This window comes from Rana temporaria, chromosome 2 (genome assembly GCF_905171775.1).
Source record: "Rana temporaria chromosome 2, aRanTem1.1, whole genome shotgun sequence".
NCBI lineage: Eukaryota > Metazoa > Chordata > Amphibia > Anura > Ranidae > Rana > Rana temporaria.
In genome coordinates this window covers 502,409,561-502,435,981 of record NC_053490.1, presented here as the reverse complement: position 1 = coordinate 502,435,981, position 26,421 = coordinate 502,409,561, and the positions used below count along the sequence as shown (strand labels likewise).

The following is a 26,421-nucleotide window of genomic DNA, read 5'->3' as shown; positions in this document are numbered from 1 at the left end:
TTGTGCAGGGACAGTTCTAAGTGCGGGAAAAATGCGCTATTTCACATGCTGACTTTACACCCCCCCTAGGTACGAAATTTAAAGGAATATTTCACTTTTATTGTTTCACTTTAAGCATTATTAATTTCACTGCTCCCGAAAAAAAAGCCGCTTTAAAAAATAAAAAAAGCATTGATACATGTTCCCTGGGGCAGGACTGAGGTCCCCAAACACTTTTTAGGACAAAACTTGCATATTAGCCTTTAAAATGAACACTTTTGATTTCTCCCATAGACTTCTATAGGGAAATCGGCGCGGCTTTACATATTTCTTGCAATGCGCCGGCTGCTACGCTGGTTCATGCGCCTAATTAAGGCTTCACCCGGAGTACTAATTAAGGCATGAACCAGCGCAGCGCACTGACAATAGTAAATCAGCCCCATAGAGTATATGTATTGTGTCTATAGCAGGGGTGCCCAACCAGTGGTCCGGGGCCCATATGTGGCCCACGAAGCCCTCTGATGTGGCCCGCGACCTCCTGCTCTGGGATAGAATACTGTAATTAACCACTTCCCGACCGCCGCATGTAAATGTACGTCCACAGAATGGCACGTACAGGCACATGGGCTTATATGTACGTCCTTGCCTTTCCGCGGGTGGGGGGTCCGATCGGGAACCCCCCCGCGACATGCGGTGGTCGGATTCCCGCGGGGAGCGATCCAGGACGACGGCGCGGCTATTTGTTTATAGCCGCTCCGTCGCGATCGCTCCCCGGAGCTGAAGAACGGGGAGAGCCGTATGTAAACACGGCTTCCCCGTGCTTCACTATGGCGCTGCATCGATCGTGTCATCCCCTTTATAGGGGAGACACAATCGATGACGTCAGTCCTACAGCCACACCCCCCTACAGTTGTAAACACACACTAGGTGAACCCTAACTCCTACAGCGCCCCCTGTGGTTAACTCCCAAACTGCAACTGTCATTTTCACAATAAACAATGCAATTTAAAGGCATTTTTTGCTGTGAAAATGACAATGGTCCCAAAAATGTGTCAAAATTGTCCGAAGTGTCCGCCATAATGTCGCAGTCACGAAAAAAATTGCTGATCGCCGCCATTAGTAGTAAAAAAAAAAAAAAAATTATAAAAATGCAATAAAACTATCCCCTATTTTGTAAACGCTATAAATTTTGCGCAAACCAACCGATAAACGATTATTGCGTTTTTTTTTACTAAAAATAGGTAGAAGAATACATATCGGCCTAAACTGAGGGAAAAAAATGTTTTTATATATGTTTTTGGGGGATATTTATTATAGCAAAAAGTAAAAAATATTGAATTTTTTTCAAAATTGTCGCTCTATTTTTGTTTATAGCGCAAAAACTAAAAACCGCAGATGTGATCAAATACCACCAAAAGAAAGCTCTATTTGTTGGGAAAAAAGGACGCCAATTTTGTTTGGGAGCCACGTCGCACGACCGCGCAATTGTCTGTTAAAGCGACGCAGTCCCGAACTGTAAAAACACCTTGGGTCTTTAGGCTGCATATTGGTCCGGGGCTTAAGTGGTTAATGCAACATAAAATGAACCATTACATTGCTAGGCTTTGACAGTAATGTGTCTTAGCGGGAACATCATCTTTTTAACAAATTTGTAAGTGCACATTATAGAGCTCAGCTTGATGTCAGCCAAAATGTTTTTTTTGTTTTTTTTTACAGTAAAACCTTGGATTGCGAGCATAATTTGTTCCCGAAGCATGCTTGTAATCCAAAGCACTTGTATATCAAAGCAAATTTCCCCATAAGAAATAATTGAAAGGCAAATGATTCGTTCCACAACCATTTATTCATAGGTCCTTCAGTTTATAGTCCGTATAAAAAGATTATAGCATTGTGATTGGTTGTGTAACCACAAAATGTCCGTCCACTAATGGAAGCCTCCACAAGGGGATTAGAAGCAAAATCCAGCAGGAGCTCCAGAGTATAAAAGAGAAGAGAGGCGCCTCTTGTGCCTAGTACACACGAGAGGATCGATCCGCGGAAACGGTCCGGAGGTCCGTTTCCGCAGATAAATCCTCTGGCGGATTTTGATCTCATGGTTGTACTAACCATGAGATCAAAATCCCCGCAGAATTCCCTCCGCGGTGACGTGTCGCGCCGTCGCCGCGTCATCATGATGACGCGGCGACTTGCGCGACGGTGTAATATAAGGACTTCCACGCATGCGTCGAATCATTACGATGCATGCGAGGGATGGATTCGGACGGATTGATCCGGTGAGTCTGTACAGACCATCGGATCAATCCGCTGGACTGGATTCCAGCGGATAGATTTCTTAGCATGTTAAGAAATTTTGATCCGCTGGAAATCCATCGCCGGGGAAAATATCCGCGGAAAAAAATCCGCTGGATCGTACACACTAGGGGATCTATCCGCTGAAACCGGTCCGCGGATCAATTCCAGCGGATCGATACTCTTGTGTGTACGGGGCCTAAGTGTAGCAATATGTTGCTAAATGTTGTACCTTCATTAAATGTAACCATATTGCTACACTGAGGCCTAGTACACACGAGACGATTTATCCGCGGATACGGTCCAACGGACCGTTTCCGCGGATAAATCCTCTCGAGGATTTCAGCGGATTTGGATCCGATGGAGTGTACTCACCATAGGATCGAAATCCGCGCCGAAATCCCATCGCGATGACGTGTCGCGCGACGCGGTCATATAAGGAATTCCACACATGCGTCGAATCATTACGGATCAATCCGTTGGGATGGATTCCAGCGGATAGATTTGAAAGCATGTCTTCAAATTTTTATCCGCTTGAAATCCATCCCAGGGGATAAAAATCCGCGGAAATAGATCCGCTGGGTTGTACACACCAGGGATCTATCCGCTGGAGCCGGTCCGCGGATCAATTCCAGCGGATAGATCCTCTCGTGTGTACGGGGCCTTTAGGCCGCGTACACACCATCGGTCAAAACTGATGAAAACGGACTGAAGGACCGTTTTCATCGGTCCAAACTGATCGTGTGTGGGCCCCTTCGGTCAAAAAAATGAGAACTTGCTTTAAAATGTAACCGATCGGTCAAAACCGATCGTTAGTATGCAAAAGCATTGGTTAAAATCCTGCGCATGCTCAGAATCAAGTCGACGCATGCTTGGAAGCATTGAACCTCGTTTTTTTTCTGGCTTAGTCTGGCTTAGTTTGGCTTAGTCTGCCTGCTCTCATGGGGTCTCCCTTCGGGGGAGCCCCACCTAGTACTGGGAGGGTTCTGTTTCGGCAGTCCCTCCGAGGAAGTTGGGTCCGTGTCGGCTTTGGTTGCTCGGATCACAGTACCTCAGTCCCCGTCTGGAGCCTAACGCCCCGGGGGATCAGGGTTTTGGGTCCCTTCTTCACAGGATGACCCCTTGACGTTGCACCTGTCTGCACGTTTTTGTGAACACTCTTTATGTGTGTGCACATTTTTTCTGCACCGGGTGGAGTTTTTTGGGTGTTACACACGCCATGGGCTTTTAAAAATAAATAAAATACTGTCCTCTCCCCGTGTATTCCTCTATAGGATTATATATTGTAATATATAATATACTGTCCTCTCCCCGTGTACTCCTCTATAGGATTATGCATTATAATATACTGTCCTCTCCCCGTGTATTCCTCTATAGGATTATACATTATAATATACTGTCCTCTCCCCGTGTACCCCTCTATAGGATTATACATTGTGATATATAATATACTGTCCTCTCCCCGTGTACCCCTCTATAGGATTATACATTGTGATATATAATATACTGTCCTCTCCCCGTGTACCCCTCTATAGGATTATACATTATAATATACTGTCCTCTCCTGTGTACTCCTCTATAGGATTATACATTATAATATACTGTCCTCTCCCCGTGTACCCCTCTATAGGATTATACATTGTGATATATAATATACTGTCCTCTCCCCGTGTATTCCTCTATAGGATTATACATTGTGATATATAATATACTGTCCTCTCCTGTGTACCCCTCTATAGGATTATACATTATAATATACTGTCCTCTCCTGTGTACTCCTCTATAGGATTATACATTATAATATACTGTCCTCTCCCCGTGTACTCCTCTATAGGATTATACATTGTAATATATAATATACTGTCCTCTCTCCGTGTACCCCTCTATAGGATTATACATTATAATATACTGTCCTCTCCCCGTGTACCCCTCTATAGGATTATACATTATAATATACTGTCCTCTCCTGTGTACCCCTCTATAGGATTATACATTATAATATACTGTCCTCTCCCCGTGTACCCCTCTATAGGATTATACATTATAATATACTGTCCTCTCCTGTGTACTCCTCTATAGGATTATACATTATAATATACTGTCCTCTCCCCGTGTACCCCTCTATAGGATTATATATTGTGATATATAATATACTGTCCTCTCCCCGTGTACTCCTCTATAGGATTATACATTATAATATACTGTCCTCTCCCTGTGTACTCCTCTATAGGATTATACATTGTGATATATAATATACTGTCCTCTCCCTGTGTACTCCTCTATAGGATTATACATTGTGATATATAATATACTGTCCTCTCCTGTGTACTCCTCTATAGGATTATACATTGTGATATATAATATACTGTCCTCTCCTGTGTACCCCTCTATAGGATTATACATTGTGATATATAATATACTGTCCTCTCCCCGTGTACTCCTCTATAGGATTATACATTGTGATATATAATATACTGTCCTCTCCTGTGTACTCCTCTATAGGATTATACATTGTGATATATAATATACTGTCCTCTCCTGTGTACTCCTCTATAGGATTATACATTATAATATACTGTCCTCTCCCCGTGTATTCCTCTATAGGATTATACATTGTGATATATAATATACTGTCCTCTCCTGTGTACTCCTCTATAGGATTATACATTATAATATACTGTCCTCTCCCCGTGTATTCCTCTATAGGATTATACATTGTGATATATAATATACTGTCCTCTCCTGTGTACTCCTCTATAGGATTATACATTGTGATATATAATATACTGTCCTCTCCTGTGTACTCCTCTATAGGATTATACATTATAATATACTGTCCTCTCCCCGTGTACCCCTCTATAGGATTATACATTGTGATATATAATATACTGTCCTCTCCCCGTGTATTCCTCTATAGGATTATACATTGTGATATATAATATACTGTCCTCTCCCCGTGTACCCCTCTATAGGATTATACATTATAATATACTGTCCTCTCCCCGTGTACCCCTCTATAGGATTATACATTGTGATATATAATATACTGTCCTCTCCCCGTGTACTCCTCTATAGGATTATACATTGTAATATATAATATACTGTCCTCTCCCCGTGTACCCCTCTATAGGATTATACATTGTAATATATAATATACTGTACTCTCCCCGTGTACTCCTCTATAGGATTATACATTGTGATTAGGGATTTTTATTTGGGGTGGAGTTCCCCTTAAAATCCACACCAGACCTGAAGGGCCTGGTATGGATATTTGCGGGGAACCGCACGTCTTTTTTTTTTTTGTTTTTACGGCGGGGTACATTTTTTGTTTGTTTTATAAATGAATCCTCTCTGAATTGTCAGAGCCGACAATTCATTATAGCCGCGTGTGAATTTTAAATGACTTTTTTCCTTCTGAATGTCATTTTGTGCAGAGACAGTTCTAAGTGCAGGGAAAATGCGCTATTTCACATGCTGACTTTACACCCCCCCTAGGTACGAAATTTAAAGGAATATTTCACTTTTATTGTTTCACTTTAAGCATTATTAATTTCACTGCTCCCGAAAAAAAAAAGCCGTTTTAAAAAATAAAAAAAGCATTGATACATGTTCCCTGGGGCAGGACTGAGGTCCCCAAACACTTTTTAGGACAAAACTTGCATATTAGCCTTTAAAATTAACACTTTTGATTTCTCCCATAGACTTCTATAGGGAGATTGGCGCGGCTTTCGGTCGGATTCCCTCGGGGAGCGATCCAGGACGACGGCGCGGCTATTCGTTTATAGCCGCTCCGTCGCGATCGCTACCCGAGGCTGAAGAACGGGGAGAGCCGTATGTAAACACGGCTTCCCCGTGCTTCACTGTGGCGGCAGCATCGATCGAGTCATCCCTTTTTATAAAGGAGACTCGATCGATGACGTCAGTCCTACAGCCACACCCCCCTACAGTTGTAAACACACACTAGGTGAACCTTAACTCCTACAGCGCCCCCTGTGGTTAACTCCCAAACTGCAACTGTCATTTTCACAATAAACAATGCAATTTAAATGCATTTTTTGCTGTGAAAATGACAATGGTCCCAAAAATGTGTCAAAATTGTCCGAAGTGTCCGCCATAAAGTCGCAGTCACGAAAAAAATCGCTGATCGCCGCCATTAGTAGTAAAAAAATAAATAAATAATAAAACTATCCCCTATTTTGTAAACGCTATAAATTTTGCGCAAACCAATCGATAAACGCTTATTGCGATTTTTTTTACCAAAAATAGGTAGAAGAATACGTATCGGCCTAAACTGAGGAAAAAAATGTTTTTATATATGTTTTTGGGGGATATTTATTACAGCAAAAAGTAAAAAATATTGCATTTTTTTCAAAATTGTCGCTCTATTTTTGTTTATAGCGCAAAAAATAAAAACCGCCGAGGTGATCAAATACCACCAAAATAAAGCTCTATTTGTGGGGAAAAAAGGACGCTAATTTTGTTTGGGAGCCACGTCGCACGACCGCGCAATTGTCTGTTAAAGCGACGCAGTGCCGAATTGTAAAAACGCCTTTGGGCATTTAGCAGCATATTGGTCCGGGGCTTAAGTGGTTAAAGGTCAGTTTTATTACTAAAATCACAGTGTATATATGTGAATACCTGTTCTGCAGTGGTTACTGGGATGCTTTCAAACTGATCCTGCGGGTTACCTGCACTGAGCCACAAACTTCTGTTATTACCTGCGAGTTTGGTGAGCGGAAACTGCAGCGCATCTGTGTGAAAACAGCCTTGGGCCCCTTTCACACGGTCAGTCTGACCCAATTGGACCCTCCATTCACCTCTAAGGAGTGGCAGATGTAAACAGACTTGTGTCTTACTTCCAATCCGAGTATAGTGGGCTGTGTATGCGCTCTGCATATACAGAGCAGACACGGACCTGCCATCCACCCACCCGCTCCGCTCATTGTGGCCCCGCAACTGGTTACCAAGTCACTTAAGTGGCCCTCTTTCTTGGTCTATAGTATATTATACTCACAAATAATGTATTATATTAAAGCCATGTGTACAGTAGATCTCACCATAATATAGGAAACAGGGTATGATGTATATAGGAGGTATGTACACACATGGTATGATGTATATAGGAGGTATGTACACACAGGGTATGATGTATATAGGAGGTATGTACACACAGGGTATGATGTACATAGGAGGTATGTACACACAGGGTATGGTGTATATAGGAGGTATGTACACACAGGGTATGATGTATATAGGAGGTATGTACACACAGGGTATGATGTATATAGGAGGTATGTACACACAGGGTATGATGTACATAGGAGGTATGTACACACAGGGTATGATGTATATAGGAGGTATGTACACACAGGGTATGGTGTATATAGGAGGTATGTACACACAGGGTATGATGTATATAGGAGGTATGTACACACAGGGTATGATGTATATAGGAGGTATGTACACACAGGGTATGATGTACATAGGAGGTATGTACACACAGGGTATGATGTATATAGGAGGTATGTACACACAGGGTATGGTGTATATAGGAGGTATGTACACACAGGGTATTATGTATATAGGAGGTATGTACACACAGGGTATGGTGTATATAGGAGGTATGTACACACAGGGTATGGTGTATATAGGAGGTATGTACACACAGGGTATGATGTATATAGGAGGTATGTACACACATGGTATGATGTATATAGGAGGTATGTACACACAGGGTATGGTGTATATAGGAGGTATGTACACACAGGGTATGATGTATATAGGAGGTATGTACACACAGGGTATGATGTATATAGGAGGTATGTACACACATGGTATGATGTATATAGGAGGTATGTACACACAGGGTAGGGGGTGATCGGGTTGTGTAGAGTGTCTTTGTATGTGTGGAGGGTTGGTGTCAATCGCAGGGGCGTACCTAGAGCATTTGGCACCCGAAGCAAATCCTATATCTGGCAGCCGCCCCCCCCCCCCCCGCCCATTAAAATGTAAAAACACCCCACTGTGCCCCATGCATAACTCTACATCCTTCAATATCTCTGACACTTCTGTGTACCCCCCTCTCCACAACTGCACCCCTTTACATTACACAGCCCCCACATCTCTGGTCCCCCTGCATGTTACACAGACCCCCCCTTCAGTGCAGAGACCACCCCTTCAGCGTAGCCCACCCTTTAGTGTAGACCCACCCTTCAGTGCAGACCCCCACCTTCAGTGCAGACCCCCACCTTCAGTGCAGACCCCCACCTTCAGTGCAGACCCCCACCTTCAGTACCTGAGATCAGCACGGCGGCGGCACATGATACACAGCGGGTGAGGTCCCCCCCTCCCCTGTGTACACATAACAGAGGAGGGGGAGGCGGCTTCTCTCTGCGCGGCTGTGCCTGCCTGTGTGATACCCGGGACCGGATCGCTCAGGCACACAGCCGGCGGCCGTGAGAGGGGGGGGGAGGTGCAGCGGTCACGGTGTGTCACCCTGCACCCCGCCCATCACCACTATAGCCCGCCTCTCCCTGACTGCCTGTGCCTTTCACCGCTGTCATTGATATGATTGCGGAGGGGAGGACGGCCAGACTCTGCGATCTCCGCTCAGCCCAGACAAGAGTGACAGCGATCCGGTGCGAGAGCGGAGAGGAAGGACACAGAGATGACACCGGGACCCGCCCCTCTACTACTGGAGACACGCCCCTTCCTCCCTATCCCGGGGGACGAGCTGTACACACCCCCGTGTGATGTCATAGCTCTGTACCGCCCCCTGACATTCTGCTCACACACAGCTGCATATGCCTAGTATTAACATGTGGGGGGGAGGAGTCTGTCTTATCCAATCACGTTGCTTGGTTTGTGTAAATTTGCATATTTCAGGAATCACTTACATTCCTTGAATTTTTATATTTTCTAAGCAATAAATAATAAAAAAAAGATGATGATGGGAGGGGGAAGTAAAACTAGTCACACTATAGTAGATATCGCCTGCAATGACAAAAAAAAAAAAAAAAAATGTTCTCTCCATAAGTTGCCAAGAACACATTTCCCCCACCTTTATATAGAACTTGCAACATCAGCAGCACTGTGGAGGTGAAAGCGATCTGGTACATATGTAGCTTGATCGATTGCTACTTACTCTGGTTTCTCTTCAGAACCAATAAAATCGCTTCTCAGTCTTCTGGCTGGTTATGTCCAGGTGCAGTATTAAGCTCCTTAGGGTCAGGTGCAGTATCGCTTAGCCCCGTTAGGTGGGGATGATGAGAATCATTTGACAGGCGGGGGCAATGAGAATCACATGTATCTATCCAAGCCAATTGCACGAGTCTGTGATAGTCGCCTAAGAATTCACTTCCCTGCTTTTTCACTGACCACAGGGCTATTCACTTTCAGGGTGAACTTGGCAAGGGCTTTGCCCACGGACCAAGTTCCTGAAACCTGAATAGCACCCTGCTGGAATCCCCCCCCCTTTTTTTTTTTTTTTTTAATAAAAAAAATATATTTTTTTTTAACATATTTTTATTTTATTTTTTATTAAAAGGGCCATTTTTTTTATTTTTTTTAGGGGTTCGGAGGTCCCCAGATGACAACCCCCCTTTTTTTTATATAAAAACAATTATATATATATATATAAAAAAAAAAAATATATATATAAAAGAAATATATATATATTTCTTTTTTTTTCTTTTTATTTTTTTTTTTAATTATTTTATATATATATATATATATATATATATATATAAATAAATTATATATATATATATATATATATATATATATATATATAAATAAATTATATATATATATATATATATATATATATATATATATATATATATATATATATATAAATAAATAATAATTAAAAAAAAGAAATAAAAAGAAAATATATATATATATTAAAAAGAAATAAAAAAATATATAATTTTTTTTATATATAAAAAAGGGGGGTTGTCATCCGGGGCCCTGGGGAATCTCTGGGCCCCTGGGGACCCCCGAACCCCTAAAAAAAATGGCCCTTTTAATAAAAAAAATAAAAATATATTAAAATATATATATATATTATTTATTAAATAATTATTAAAGGGCTCACATGTGGCAAACCCCCCCCTTTTTTTTATAAATGTTTATTTTTCTATTTTTGTTTATATATATTTTTTTTATTTATTTTTTTTATTAAAGGGCCCAGAGGTCCCCAGGACCTTTTTTTTTTTATAAATGTTTATTTTTTTTAATGTATATTTTTTATTTATTTTTTATTAAAGGGCCCAGAGGTTTATTTTTTTTAATTATAATTAAAGGGCCCAGAGGTCCCGGATGGCAACCCCCCTTTTTTTGTAATTTCTTTTTATAAAAAAAAAAATAATAATTTGTATATATATATTTTTTTATTATTAAAGGGCCCAGAGGTTATATCCAGGTGTAGTATTAAGCTCAAGTGCAGTATCGTATAGCCCTTTAGGGGTGTTGAGAATCAGTTGAGGGGGGCAATGAGAATCACATGTATCTATCCAAGCCAATTGCACGAGTCTGTGATAGTCGCCTAAGAACTCACTTCCCTGCTTTTTCACTGACCACAGGGCTATTCACTTTCAGGGTGAACTTGGCGAGGGCTTTGCCCACGAACCAGGTTCCTGGAAGCTGAATAGCACCCTGCTAGAACCCCCCCCCCCTTTTTTTTTAATAAAAAAAAATTATATATTTTTTTAATATATTTTTATTTTATTTTTTATTAAAAGGGCCATTTTTCTCATTTTTTTTAGGGGTTCGGAGGTCCCCAGGGGCCCGGAGATCCCCAGATGACAACCCCCCTTTTTATATAATTTATATATATATATATATATATATATATATATATATATATATATATATATATATATATATATATATATATAAAAGAAATATATATATATTTCTTTTTTTTTCCTTTTTATTTCTTTTTTTTTAAATTATTTTATATATATATATATATATATATATATATATATATATATATATATATATATATATATATATATATATATATATATATATATATATTTTGTTATTTCTTTTTAATATATATATATATATATATATAAAAATAATAAAATAAAAAGAAAATATATATATATATATTAAAAAGAAATAAAAAAAAATATAATTTTTTATATATAAAAAAGGGGGGTTGTCATCCGGGGCCCTGGGGAATCTCTGGGCCCCTGGGGACCCCCGAACCCCTAAAAAAAATGTCCCTTTTAATAAAAAAATAAAAATATATTAAAATATATATATATATATTATTTATTAAATAATTATTAAAGGGCTCACATGTGGCAAACCCCCTTTTTTATAAATGTTTATTTTTCTATTTTTGTTTATACATATTTTTTTTTATTTATTTTTTTATTAAAGGGCCCAGAGGTCCCCAGGACCTTTTTTTTTTTTATAAATGTTTAGTTTTTTTTTTATATATATTTTTTATTTATTTTTTATTAAAGGGCCCAGAGGTTTCTTTTTTATTATTATTATTAAAGGGCCCAGAGGTTTCTTTTTTTTAATTATTATTAAAGGGCCCAGAGGTTTCTTTTTTTTAATTATTATTAAAGGGCCCAGAGGTCCCGGATGGCAACCCCCCTTTTTTTGCAATTTCGTTGAGAATCAGTTGAGGGGGGCAATGAGAATCACATGTATCTATCCAAGCCAATTGAACGAGTCTGCGATAGTCGCCTAAGAACTCACTTCCCTGCTTTTTCTCTGACCACAGGGCTATTCACTTTCAGGGTGAACTTGGCGAGGGCTTTGCCCACGGACCAGGTTCCTGGAAGCTGAATAGCACCCTGCTGGAACCCCCCCCCCCCCCTTTTTTTTTTTTATAAAAAATATATATATATATTTTTATTTTTATATATTTTTATTTCATTTTTTATTAAAAGGGACATTTTTTTAATTTATTTTTTTACGGGTTCGGAGGTCCCCAGGGGCCCGGATGACAACCCCCCCTTTTTTATAAAAAAAAAATATTTTATATATATATAATAAATATAAATAAAAAATAATTAAAAAAAATATATATATGTATATATTAAAAAGAAATAAAAAAAATATTTTTTTAATATATAAAAAAGGGGGGTTGTCACCCGGGGCCCTGGGGATCTCCGGGCCTCTGGGGACCCCCGAACCCCTAAAAAAAAAATGTCCCTTTTAATAAAAAATAAAAATATATTAAAAAAAATATATATATATTTATATATATATTTATTAAATATTTATTAAAGGGCTCAGAGGTCCCCAGGGCCCCATGTGGAAAACCCCCCCTTTTTTTTATAAATGTTTATTTTTCTATTTTTGTTTATATATATATATATATATATTTTTTTTTTTTATTATTAAAGGGCCCCCAGAGGTCCCCAGGGCCCCGGATGTCTACCCCCCCCCCTTTTTTATATATATATTTTTCTTTATTTCTTCTCTTTTTTGTAAAGAGCCTCCCGCTTCTCAATTCGCGGCAGCCCCCCCGCTTCTCAATTTCAGGCGGCAGCACCCCCCCCCCCCCGGTTCTCTGCTCCAGGGGGCCCATGCCTGAATCTGTGTAAGGGGCCCCATAATTCCCGATGGCGGCCCTGCCTATGCCTCCTGGACAGAGGAAAAGAGATTGTTCAGTAAGGTAAGTGATTGGTGGGAGGTTGTGAAAGTTAAGCTTACTTACCTGGCAGGGGAGACACCATGATCATGAAGGGGGTTCTCCCAGGGCGAGGCACGGCTATTGCGCACTCCGGCTGTGCTGATCGTGGTTGTCTTCCCTGCCGCTTCTCTGCCTTTTGGCTGGGACTGGGTGTGGTATCTGTCCTTATCAGATGTCAGATTGGCTCAGAATATTCGTGATATTGTATCGAAATTTCGCAAAATGCGAATGCGATATTAATGGCGAAATTTCGACAACAGCGGAAGGAGCACTCTGATTGGCTCAGAATATTCGTGATATTTTGCACTCTGATTGGCTCAGAATATTTGTGATATTGTATCGAAATTTCGCAAAATGCGAATGCGATATTGATGGCGGAATTTCAACAACAGCGCTAGGAGCACTCTGATTGGCTCAGAATATTCGTGATATTGTATCGAAATTTCGCAAAATGCAAATGCGATATTGATTGCGGAATTTCGACAACTGCTGGCTCTGATGCAAAAGAAGGGCGGAGAAAATAATTGCGCAATATTCCTATTTCCGAATAATCGCAATGCGAATTTTCGGCAATATAAAATGATGGCTTCAGCTACTCGGCCCAAGCTCTCTAATCATACCAGCAATGCTTTTAGACGTCGATGGAGATCTCTAGGATGTGATCTGTTCTAAAAATAAAATTAAATCGAATATTCGGAATAGCGAATATTGACCGCGAAATTAGAAATATTCGCGAATACTCGAATATGCCATATTCGAGCCGAATATTCGCAATACGAATATTCGTGAGCAACACTAAGTGGCAGTTCTCCCCAAGAAAACCTTGAAGGGCTCTCTAGCTGGCAGGGGTGGAGGGCTGCACTGGCCGGTCGGGGGTTGGATTTGGAACGAAAAGCCTATGGTGCATGTGCCCCTGGAGTGGCAGTCCAGGGGTATCTGAAGATCACTGTGTGTGAGGGACACATTGATTTAAAGATACCACGGTCACTGAACCAGATACACGCTTTTTTTAGCACCTGCCTCCTGGGCCGGGCCTTTTGGCTAGGACCGGAGGAATTTTTTATTCCTGGCCGGAGGGCCTGGTCATTGTTTCACCACAATGGCCACTTCTTTCACTCTCCTCTCCACTATCCCTTCCCCCACTTTATTTTATTTAAGCCTGTGTTTGTCACTTTTTTTGTCTTTTTTTGTTGTGCACGTTTTGTCACTGTGTGATTAGTAGGGTGCGGGTCCTCGGGCCAGCTCTGAACGTCTTGGGAGTGGGTGGACATGGCCTTCTGGCTTAGTTCGCCTGTTCTCATGGGGTCTCCCTTCGGGGGAGCCCCACCTAGTACTGGGAGGGTTCTGTTTCGGCAGTCCCTCCGAGGAAGTTGGGTCCGTGTCGGCTTTGGTTGCTCGGACCACAGTACCTCAGTCCCCGTCTGGAGCCTAACGCCCCGGGGGATCAGGGTTTGGGTCCCTCTTCACAGGAGGACCACTTGACGTTGCACCCGTCTGCACGTTTTTGTGAACACTCTTTATGTGTGTGCACATTTTTTCTGCACCGGGTGGAGTTTTTTGGGTGTGTTCACACGCCATAGGCTTTTCAAAAAAAAATAAAAATAATCTAGCTAATTTGCATATTCGACGCGGAAATCAACGGAAGCGCCACCTAGCGGCCAGCGTAAAATTACACACAATTATACGTCGGCGTATGCTAGTTACGTCGGCGGAGGAAGCCTATTTTTTCAACGTATCTGCCTTTGAGAATCGGCGTAAAGATACAACGGCGCTGATTTGAAATTACGGCGGCGTATCTGGAGATACGCCGCCGTAAGTTGTATGTGAATCCGGGCCATTATTTTGTTGGATTGTTATTAGTCAATAGAGATCAGATCAGCTGAAATAACTTGCTCCTTTATTCCAGAACCAATTCCATAGCCCACAAAAAGCGTTGGATTGTTATCTTTGAACTTCTGCGTTAAATACTCTTGGACCCTTATGCCTTTTTGTTTGGCGCTCTTATCTGCCTTAACCACTTGCTGACGGCCGTACGACTTTGTACGGCCTCAGCGCGGCTCCCAATCTCTAACAGGCCGTCTTTTTACGGCCGCCCCTTTGCACGTTCCCCGCGCGCGCTCCCGAGCGCGAAGCGGGGAACTGCTGTGCTGGCCATGTCCCTTGGACACAGCCAGTCACAGATCGCCGTGAACGGCCAATCGGAGCGGCCGTTTCCTAGGTGATCTGTGCGGCCAATGAGAGATGATCTCATATGTTTACATATGAGATCATCTCTCATTCCCGGCTCTCGCAGACAGCGGTGCTGTCAGGGGAGAGAGGAGACGGATCTGTGTCTCTTGTACATAGGGACACAGATCGGTCACCCCCCCAGTCACCCCCCTCCCCCCACAGTTAGAACACTAATTAGGTAACACATTTAACCCCTTCCTCACCCCCTAGTGTTAACCCCTTCCCTGCCAGTCACATTTATACAGTAATTAGTGCATATTTATAGCACTGATTGCAGTATAAATGTGAATGGCGCCAAAAATGTGTCAAAAGTGTCCGATGTGTCCGCCATAACGTTGCAGTCCCAATAAAAATCGCAGATCGCCGCCATTACTAGTAAAAAAAAAAAAAATAATAATAATAATTCTGTCCCTTATTTTGTAGGCGCTATAACTTTTGCGCAAACCAGTCGCTTATTGCGATTTTTTTTTTTTTTTTTTTTTTACTAAAAATATGTAGAATACGTATCGGCCTAGACTGAGGATAAAAAAAAAACGTAAAAAAAAAATTGAGCTATTTATTATAGCAACAAGTAAAAAATGTTTTTTTTTTTTCAAAATTGTCGCTCTATTTTTGTTTATAGCGCAAAAAATAAAAACTGCAGAGGTGATCAAATACCACCAAAAGAAAGCTCTATTTGTGGGGAAAAAAGGACGTTAATTTTGTTTGGGAGCCACGTCGCACGACCGCGCAATTGTCAGTTAAAGCGACGCAGTGCCGAATCGCAAAAAGTCCTCTGGTCAGGAAGGGGTTTAAGTGCCCAGTAAGGAAGTGGTTAAAGCGGTTGTATAGTCCAAAAAAAAAATTGTATTTATTTTTTGTGTCGCCTGTAAGGCAAAAGGCATAATAAAGCTAGTATGCAATGCATACTAGCTCATTATGAAATACTTACCTTAGAACGAGGCGTCGGTATCTCTGCCGGTCCACGCCGAGGGAGATGATATTTCCCCTCGGCGTGTCGCGGCTTCAGTGCTGTGAGTGGCTGGAGCCCCGATGTCATCACTCCCGCGCATTCGCATGGGAGACTTCTTCCTGGAAAGGTCTGGCGTCTGCCGGGCCTTCAGCCGAGAATCCCCTGTGCGCATGCGCCACTGCAGTCAGCGGCTCATTGTGAGGGGGAATATCTCCTAAACCGTAAAGGTTTACGAGATCTTTTTTTTTTTTACCTACAGGTAAGCCTTATTATAGGTAGGTAAAAGTTAATATACAAACACTTTAAACTATATAATGTTTTTATTGCTGTCTGGGGAGATGTGTTCTTACTTTTGTGTCTTCTCAATTGTAAATGGTATAAAAAGTGAGGACTAATGCCCAAGTTAAATGGGCTTGGAGAGGTGGAGTGGAGACTGCAGCAGGAGGCAGAGAAACAGCAGGACACTGATCTTCCCACTGAAGAATAGGGGGGTGTCTCAGCACAAATCTTGGTCATTGGAGGACAGGCAGGCTGTGTCCCCAGCACAGCCAGAACACTGACCACACTGGAATGGATGTGTTTCTTTGCCTGTAAAACCTGTAAAGGGGACCTATCCCCCGGCAAAAATATATCCTTCTGAATAGGGGTGCCCTGCAATCTTGTGCTGATGGGGAGTTAAAGGGGTCAAAACAGTTGGTGAGGAGGCAGTATAAGGCCCCTTTCAGACGGACGGATAGAATGGTGCTTTTAGCTGCGGATTTTCTAATTTTCTACCGCAGCTAAAAGCACACAATGTTTTCCTATGGCCCCATTCACACACAGCGTTTACGCACGATTACGTTACATGCGGTTTTGTGCGAATAGAAAAAATAGAATTGAATGCGTCCAGGTGCGATGTAGCGCAGCTATATGCACATAACCGCAGGTAATCGCAGTCTTTTTTGTCAACTGCGGATAGCAGCGTTTTAGAATTCAAGGGACCCAAACAAAAAAAAATAAACAAATGGTTGCTATGGAAATGAATACCGCAGCTAAACGCAGCCGCGGTTACACGCACGTAAACGCATGTAATCGCAATGTGCAAATGCAGCTAATCGCAGTGCCTGGAGCCTTGAATTTCACAAAACATTTGTAGTGCTTTTAACTGCGGCAAAACAGCCGTCCGTCTGAAAGGGGCCTAAGTCCCCCCCCCCCCCCCAACTGCCTGTAAGGCCCCGTACACACGAGAGGATCCATCCGCTGGAATTGATCCGCGGACCGGCTCCAGCGGATAGATCCCCTGGTGTGTACAACCCAGCGGATCTCTTTCTGCGGATTTTTATCCCCTGGGATGGATTTCAAGTGGATAGAAATTTGAAGACATGCTTTCAAATCTATCCGCTTGAATCCATCCCAACGGATTGATCCGCTGGTCTGTACAGACTCACCGGATCAATCCGTCCGAATGGATCCCCCGCATGCGTCGTAATGATTCGACGCATGCGTGGAATTCCTTTTATGACAGCGTCATTCGCCCCCCCCCCCCCCTAAATAGCTTCATTTACCTTAGTGCAGTCCTCCTTCACTTACCTCATCCTTCCATTTTGCTTTTAAATGTCCTTATTTCTTCTGAGAAATCCTCACTTCCTGTTCTTCTGTCTGTAACTCCACACAGTAATGCAAGGCTTTCTCCCTGGTGTGGAGAAAGCCTCTTGAGGTGGGAGGAGGCGAGCAGGAATGTCAGGACGCTCTCTACTTTGCAGATAGAGAAAGGAGCTGTGTGTTAGTGGGCGTCCTGACACTCCTGCTCACCCCTCCCCCTCAAGAGGCTTTCTCCACACCAGGGAGAAAGTCTCAGGCCCCGTACACACGTCCGAGGAACTCGACGGGCAAAACTCATCGTTTTGCTCGTCAAGTTCTGTGTGAAGCCGCCGAGGATCTCGGCGAGCCAACTTTCCTCATTGAACAACGAGGAAATAGAGAACATGTTCTCTATTTGGCTCGACAAGGAACCCGTCGGCTTCCTCGGCCGAAAGTGTACACACCACCGGGTTTCTCGGCAGAATTCAGCTCCGATCGAGTTTCTGGCTGAATTCTGCCGAGAAACTCGGTCGTGTGTACGGGGCCTCACATTACGGTGTGGAGTTACAGACAGAAGAACAGGAAGTGAGGCTTTCTCAGAAGAAATAAGGACATTTAAAAGCAAAATGGAAGGATGAGGTAAGTGAAGGAGGACTGCACTAAGGTAAAGGAAGATATTTAGGGGAAAAAAAATTCCTTTACAACCCCTTTAAATGTGCGCTGAAAAGCAATCCAACACAGATCATGCTTCAAAGGACAATGCAGAGGCAAATGTATTACTAGTCAGATCAACAGTTGAAAACAAACAAGCACAAATGTGCATCTAATCTAAAGATTGGTAAATTGTAATAGATTACATTTTGGTTTTTAGGTTTAGATACGCTTTATCTACAGTATAGAAATGTAAAATAGTAACCATAGAAAAAGACATGCTGTGTTTTTTTAATCTGAAGCCTCTTGTGATTTATTTATTTTTTTAATTCAAAAGAATTCAATCGTAACTTCCTCGCAACCATGGCGACAGTATTCAATTGATAGACTCAATGATTCTTCCATCTGTAGCTGAGGGGCTCGCTGCCTCTCTGACATATGCTCAGAGTCTGAGGTCACATCTCTGTTTCTGTACTCGGCCAGGACTGTTATATGCTTCTTATTACATCTGTTATGAGATCACATACACCCAAGTGCATAGCCGGTATGAACAAAATCTTCTTGGGTTGTTTTTTTTTTAAATCTTGCTTAACCACTTACCGCCCGCCATGTAGCAGAATGACGGTGGCAAAGTGGTTTTAATATCCTGACTGGACGTCATATGACGTCTTCAGGATATTGAGCCGCTGCGTTCCCCCGGGGGCGTGCATTGCGGCGATCGTTGTGGCGGGGTGTCAGTCTGACACCCCGCAACACCGATCTAGGTAAAGAGTCTCTGACGGAGACTCTTTACTATGCGATCAGCCGTGTCCAATCACGACTGATCACAGGAAAAGACGGTAATCGGCTTTTCCTCACCCACACTTTCCTGCTCCTCTGACAGGGGGGGTTTGTGCTGATCGATTATCAGCGTAGCCCCCCCGAGGATGCCCACACTGGATCGCCAGGGATGCCCACCACAGGTATGCCACCCTACCACCACCAGGGATGCAATCAAAAATGTATAATGGATGCCTAATGGATGCCAATCAGTGCCCACAATGGATGCCAATCAGTGCCCACAATGGGCATCACTGATTGGCAGGCATTATTGTTTGGCACTGATTGGCATCCATTAGTACAACACATTACAGTACATCAGTGCCCATCCGTGCCGCCTATCAGTGCCCCTCCGTGTCGCCTATCAGTGCATATCGGTGCCACCTATCAGTGCCCATCAGTGCCGCATATTAGTGCCCATCAGTGCCACCTCATCGGTGCTTATCAGTGCCCATCAGTGAAGGAGAAAACGTATTTACAATGTTTTGTAACTGAAACAAAAAAAACTTTTTTTTTTATTCTAAATTTTTGGTATTTTTTTATTTATTTTTTAGCAGAAAATAAAAATCCCAGAGGTGATCAAATACCACCAAAAGAAAGCTCTATTTGTGGGAACAAAATGATAAAAATTTTGTTTGGGTACAGTGCAGCATGACCGTGCAATTGTCATTTAAAGTGCAACAGCGCTGAAAGCTGAAAATTGGTCTGGGCAGGAGGGTGTATAAGTGCCTGGTATGGAAGTGGTTAACATTGCAGCAAACTCCGCTTGAGTCTATAGGGGAGAATCTTGGGCCATATTCCCGTAGATTTCCGGCGGGCGTCGCGTAAGCCATTTACACTACGCCGCCCCAACCTACAGGAGCAAGTGCTGTATTCCCCAAACACTTGCTCCGTAGTTTGGGGCGGCGTAGTGTAATTGGCCCGGCGTATCCCCGCGTATTTCAAAGGGGGCGGCTTATATTTAAATTAAGCGCGCCCCCGTTTCGATCGAACTCCGCATGCGCCGGGCTAAAAATAGCCCAGTGCGCATGCTCCAGTTCTCGGCGTAAAACGTCAATGACGCCGACGTGTGCGTCATTGACGTAAACTCGTATTCAAGAACGACTTAGTAAAACGACGTACCCGACGCCATACTTAACATGGCATACGTGGGACTGGCGTAAGGTTACCCCTCATATAGCAGGGGTAACCTTACACTTACGCAAACGACGTTAGCGACGGTTATGCGACGCGATTTCGTTCGGCAATCGGCGTATCAGGCTCATTTGCATAAACAAATGAGACCTGAACGTAAACGCCACCTAGCGGCCGGCGGCGAATTACATTTAGGATCCGACAGTGTAAGTGACTTACACTAGTCGAATCCTAGCCTAAATCCGGCGTATCTTGTTTTGTGAATACAAAATAATGATACGCCGGCGGGAAATTCGATTTACGCCGGTGTATCAGTAGATACACCGGCGTAACTTGTTTGAGAATATGGCCCCTTGTTATTACATTTGTAGGTCTAATAAACAAGCTAATGTCAAACAAAAGGAATGGGAAGCCAGGCACTGCCATAGGGAACATGTTTTATAGTTATCCATTCCTTTAACCACTTGCCGAATGAAGGCTATAGCACGGACGGGTAGTTCTGGGAGGCCACTATATGATGGCAACCCGTGATCGCGCCCACTGCGGGGCACGCAGTGCCCATCAGTAATGTCTATCAGTGCCCATAAAGGCTGCCTATAAATGCCCATCAGTGCTGCATATTAGTGCCACCTCACCAGTGCCTATCAGTGCAGCCTCATCTGTGCACATCAGTGAAAGGAAAAAACTTACTTGGTTACAACATTTTCCAATATTTCAAAATTTTCAACATTTTCTGACTTTTTTCATTTGTTTAGCAAAAAATAAAAGAAGAGTGGTGATTAAATACCACCACAACAAAGCTTTATCTGTCTAAAAAAAAATGGTAAAAGTTTTGTTTGGGTACAGCGTTGCATGACCGCACAATTGTCAGGTCATTTAGGTCCAAGTACAGTCCTCATGTGTACTAAATTAAATGTCTGATTTTTTTTTTCACAAGAAAAAATGTCTGATTTTTAATGTCTTGCTTGCTATTCCTAATACTTCTGTATAAGAAGGGGAAGGGGACCTTTCTTTTTATTGCCCCCACTAGTGTTTGCTTGGACAGGAAATGAGAGCAAATCTCTCCATGATGGAAAAGGTCATTTATTTTTTGTTATCACCTGTAGCACCCTGGTAACAAATTTAGCTTGCTAGGTGGTAACTAGCCTGGCTGATTGATGGGGGATTCACCGGCTTTTCCGTAACTCTGGATTTGATTTGCACCGCTCACTTTTGTCACTAGGTGGCATTGTTGCCTGTGCCATTAGAATGACTAGGGCAGTGATGGCGAACCTTAGCACCCCAGATGTTTTGGAACTACATTTACCATACTCATGCATTCTGCAGTGTAGTTGAGCATAATGGGAAATGTAGTTCGAAAACATCTGAGGTGCCAAGGTTCGCCATCACTGGACTAGGGCAGAGTGAATTCAGACTAAGAGTGGTTGGCTTGTCTCAGCCAATTGGCAAGGGTTTCTTTAGTCCCTTGGCCTGCTGGAAGAGCCTATTTATTTGAGATAAGTCAGGTGATCGTGGTTCTGTGCCACCCGGACAGCTGTCTGGGTGGACGTGTGTCACAAGGCTCTGGGTTGCTAGGCCTGAGGCCTATCCCAGGAGCACTGGCTGATAGGCTGTCTGAGGTCTATCCATGTTTGAGAAAAAACAGCGCGGGGTTGGGGCTTTTGGTCGGAAGTTGCAGAGGTTCCACCAGACGGGAACCGCATCCAAGGCTTCCTGGTTTGGATAAGCAAATACTGGGCCGGATTCAGAAAGAAGACACGGCGGCATATCTCCTGATACGCCGTCGTATCTCTGAGTCCGGCCGTCGTATCTATGCGCTTGATTCATAGAATCAGGTTACGCATAGATATGCCTAAGATCCGACAGGTGTAAGTGACTTACACCGTCGGATCTTAGGCTGCAATTCCAGGCCGGCCGCTAGGTGGCGCTTCCGTATCTTTTACGCGTCGAATATGCAAATGAGCATTTACGCTGATTCAGAAACGAACCACCCCCCCGCGCTTTTTTTTTTACGTCGTTTGCGTTCGGCTTTTTCCGGCGGAAAGTTACCCCTGCTATAGGAGGGGTAAGTGCGGCGTATCCTATGTTAAGTATGGCCGTCGTTCCCGCACCGAGTTTTGAATTTTTTACACCGTTTGTGTATGTCGTTCGCGAATACGGCCGGACGTAATTTACGTTAACGTCGAAACCAATGACGTCCTTGCGACGTCATTTGGAGCAATGCACGCTGGGAAATTTCCGAACGGCGCATGCGCTGTTCGATTGGCGCGGGGACGCACCTAATTTAATTGTTACACGCCCCCTAGCCGCGGAATTTGAATTCCGCCGGGGGATTTACGATACGCCGCCGCAACTTTAGAGGCAAGTGCTTTCTGAATAAAGCACTTGCCTCAAAAACTTGCTGCGGCGTAATGTAATTCAGATAGGTTACGCGGGTCTAAAGATCCGCTGACCTATCTGAATCTGGCCCAAAGTGTTGACTGGACTTGCACTTTATTACATGAAAAGTCACTATATCAACTTACTTAGAGCGGGGGAGGTCTGTCCTGGATATGTAGAGCAAACAGAGGAAAAGGAACAAAGAAAAAGCAGCAAGGCCAACCCAGACTGCGATCACAATGGAATCTGCAAACACATAAAACACATGGACATGAGTGATGTCATAGTCAGTCTTGCCTTTCAATATGTCATTTTTTCAGAATTTAACATGTCACTGTAGGCTAGTGGCTATCTCCGGACTGTGCCTGATTAAGAGCAATGGGCCAGATTCACAAATGAGATACGACGGCGTTTTCTCCTGATACGCCGTCTTATCTCTGTTTCTATCTATGCGACTGATTCATAGAATCAGTTACGCATAGATATCCCTAAGATCCGACATGTGTAATTGTTTTACACTGTCGAATCTCAGGATGCAGTACCGCGGCCACCGCTGGGGGGAGTTTGCGTCGTAAACCAGCGTCGGGTATGCAAATTAGGAGTTACGGCGATCCACGATGGTTTTTCGCGTTCGCTATGTCGCCGCTACTCTAGTTTCCCGTCGCAAAGTTAGTAGTTTTTTTTGTGCCCAAGTGTATTGCTGTCTAAAGTATGGCCGTCGTTCCCGCGTCGAAATTCAAAATTTAACGTCGTTTGCGTAAGCCGTCCGGGAATACGGAAGTACGCTACGCGCGTCGCCGTTCAAAAAAATTACGTCAGGGCGCGCAAAGCACGACGGGATTTGCGAAACGGAGCATGCGCAGTAGGTCCAGCGCGGGAGCGCGCCTAATTTAAAAGGCACACGCCCATTTGAATTGGCCCGCCTTGCGCCAGCGTAGTTTTCATCGAAAGTGCTTGGTGAATCAGGCACTTGCGATGAAAAATTGCGGCGGTGTAACGTATCTAGGATACGTTACGCCGCCGCGATTCTACGTGAATCTGACCCAATGTCCCTCTGTCCCTCATTCCTTCTAATTTGTCCCTCATTTTGTTCTGATTTATATAGTTGGATATAAAATGCACTTTTTATCTTTCAAAAAGTGTTTTCTGGTGCTAAACCTTTCATCCAATTTCTAAATTGCTGCATTTTGTAAATTTTAAAAGCCAAAACAAAGGAACAGTAGTGGTTAAAAAAAAAAAATGCACTTGTGAATTTAATTAACCTTTTTTTTGGGGTTTCTCCACCACGCCCTGTAAAATTATAAGGCCAAGAAACTTCCAGATGTCCTCGCTGGTTACTGGTTTCCATTTTCTGCGCCTTGAAAATTGCTGATGGGTAGCAGCTTGTTGCTCCTGGTAGCGATTCGTCTCCAAAACAATTTTACATGCTTATGATTAAGCACTAATTTATAGTGCGAAACGCGTCAGATGTTTTACTCCCGTGTAGTGTGCTGTGACTTGTAGTGCATTTCTCCTTTTTTAAATAAAGACAACCATCAAGGTTTTTTGGAGTGTGGCTGTCCATATTTTCTTTTTCCATTTGTTGCCTTGTGCTTTGCCAGCACCCTTGATCTCCTGAGACTACACTGATCATCCTAACACAATCCACCTGGAGCGGTAACTTTCTTTCTTCCAAAACAATTTTGGCGATAACTTCATCCGTCAAAAAAAGTTGGAGGTATGCCAAGGGATTGTCATCCTCAACATCCACTTTGACCCCAGGTGCTCCTGTAAACGGAAATCTTGGTGGCGCTACGTGCTCCGTACCGCAATCATTTGAGCACCAAGTCCGCACATCGCTGAGCACAGTCTTTTTAATCACTTTCTGCGTCTGATGACGAACTTCCCCATGAGTCGCTGTCACTCAACTCCTCTGCAATCGAATCTGTATCGCTGTTGCTGTTTTCCAGCAGGTCGCATAGCGATTTTGAGATAGAGGCGCGCTTTTTTGATGCCATGGTCGCTGTGCAGTTTACAGACACAAAGTACAGTAAGGGCCCTTTCACACGGAGCGGATCAGTAATGATCCGCTCCGTGTGTTCGCAAAGCTCAGCGGGGATCCTCCGTAAAATCCCCGCTGAGCTGGCAGCTGACAGGGCGGTTCCCGCACACTGTGCAGGGACCGCCCTGTCTTTCCTCTGCTCTCCCCTATGGGGGATCGGATGAACACGGACCGTATGTTTTTTAGTTACAATATGTGGCTGTAATATCTGATATCTGATGTTCAGACTGGAGGAGCCTGTGTACTGATAGAAGCACTCAAGCGGAGTGCGACGGGGTTCCGTTACACAAGCATTTTAGGATGGAGGGATTCGGGACCAAATGATAGATGGAGAATTTGGGATCACATGAGAGGTAGAATTAGATTTGGACCAAGAATTGACAAAAAAAGATCGGGATAAAGTGATGAGGGACAGAGGGATTTGGGAGCAAATGAGGGACAGAAGGAACCAGGACCTAGTAGGGGGGAAAGAAAGATCTAGGACAAAATGATGGACTGGGGAAAAAAATGAGAGACAGAGTGATCGGAGACAAAAAGAGGGACAGAAGGATTTTGGATCAAATGAGTAATGGGGGAAATTAGGGTCATATTAGGAACAGATGGAAATGGGAAAAATTAGGTTTTAGAATCAAATGAGAGAAGGAAATATTTGGAACCCAATAACAAAAAATAAATACAAATACTACTCACATTTGTTGGCCTTCAGTTGGCTTTCATCAAACGAGACTGGATCGACATAATCAAAGTAATATTCGTATGTCACTGTATAGTTGTCCGTTTTATTTTCCAAGTTTTGCATTTTGGCGCCCACTGCTCACATTATGTGCCCGTTAATGTTCCTGGTCCGCTGTCTGTTCTTGGAGTGACTAGAATACTGTATGTTTTTTGTGCGTTTACTTCGACCGCAGAGCTCTTCAACAGTTATTTTCTTTCTAACCCCCTCCCTCCACTACATAGATACAAATCTAAGATAAACACAGGGAATGGGTCAATGTTAGAGAAGCAATCAGAGGGTACATAGTGATCTCAATGCACAAATAATAAAATGAGTCGATGGACATTATGAATGATCAGGAAATAACAAAATATACATGTTTTAGAAATGGTCATTTATTTTAGATGGGAGAAAACACAGCTAGGTTTCTTAAAGCCATTCAGTCCTTAAAAGAAGTCCTTAAAAAGACCATCAAGTCTGCCCCATTTTTTTTTGTATTTTTACTTTTTTTGTCTATAGAGAGTATGGCCCGGATTCACAAAGCACTTGCACCGACGTATCTCAAGATACGCCACATAAGTGCAAATGTGCGCCGACGTATCTGTGCGCCGGACCCACAAACTAAGATATGCCTAAAAACAGGCTTCATCCCGCCGCCGTAACTTGCCTACGCCGGCGTAGGGTGGGCGCACATTTACGCTGGACGCATGGTGGCGCTGCCATTGATTAGCCATTCAAATATGCAAATGAGGAAAATACGGCGATTCACGAACCTGCGCGCGCCCGACGCAGGCTACGAGAGGTGCGCGTTAGTTGTACGTCCGGCGTAAAGTTAAGCCCCATAAAGGAGGTGTAACCCAGCAGCAGACATGCAAAGGTCTGCACCAAGAAATACAAGCCGGCGTATTTTACGTTGTTTACGTTGGACGTGTGTCTGGATGGGCGTAGGTTACGTTCATGGCGTAGGCAGTGATCCGGCGTATCTTAGTCAGTTGTTCTGACAA

At 43.1% G+C, this 26,421-nt stretch overlaps 1 protein-coding gene and 1 pseudogene across 1 annotated transcript in view; one reads left to right on the top strand and one right to left on the bottom strand.

Annotated features, from left to right (window-relative positions):
* The window catches only part of LOC120927892 (melanocortin 2 receptor accessory protein), a 47,353-nt gene extending 21,677 nt beyond the window's left edge, over positions 1-25,676 (bottom strand). Inside the window, exons 1-2 of the mRNA XM_040338870.1 lie at positions 25,393-25,676; positions 22,808-22,907 (exon numbers count right to left, since the gene is read on the bottom strand). Coding sequence (XP_040194804.1) covers positions 22,808-22,907; positions 25,393-25,501 — 209 coding nt within the window. The 5' untranslated portion in view covers positions 25,502-25,676. The remainder of the gene's footprint in view (positions 1-22,807; positions 22,908-25,392) is intronic.
* On the top strand, positions 12,954-13,105 carry LOC120929888 (annotated as a pseudogene).
* Positions 25,677-26,421: the final 745 nt, after the last annotated feature.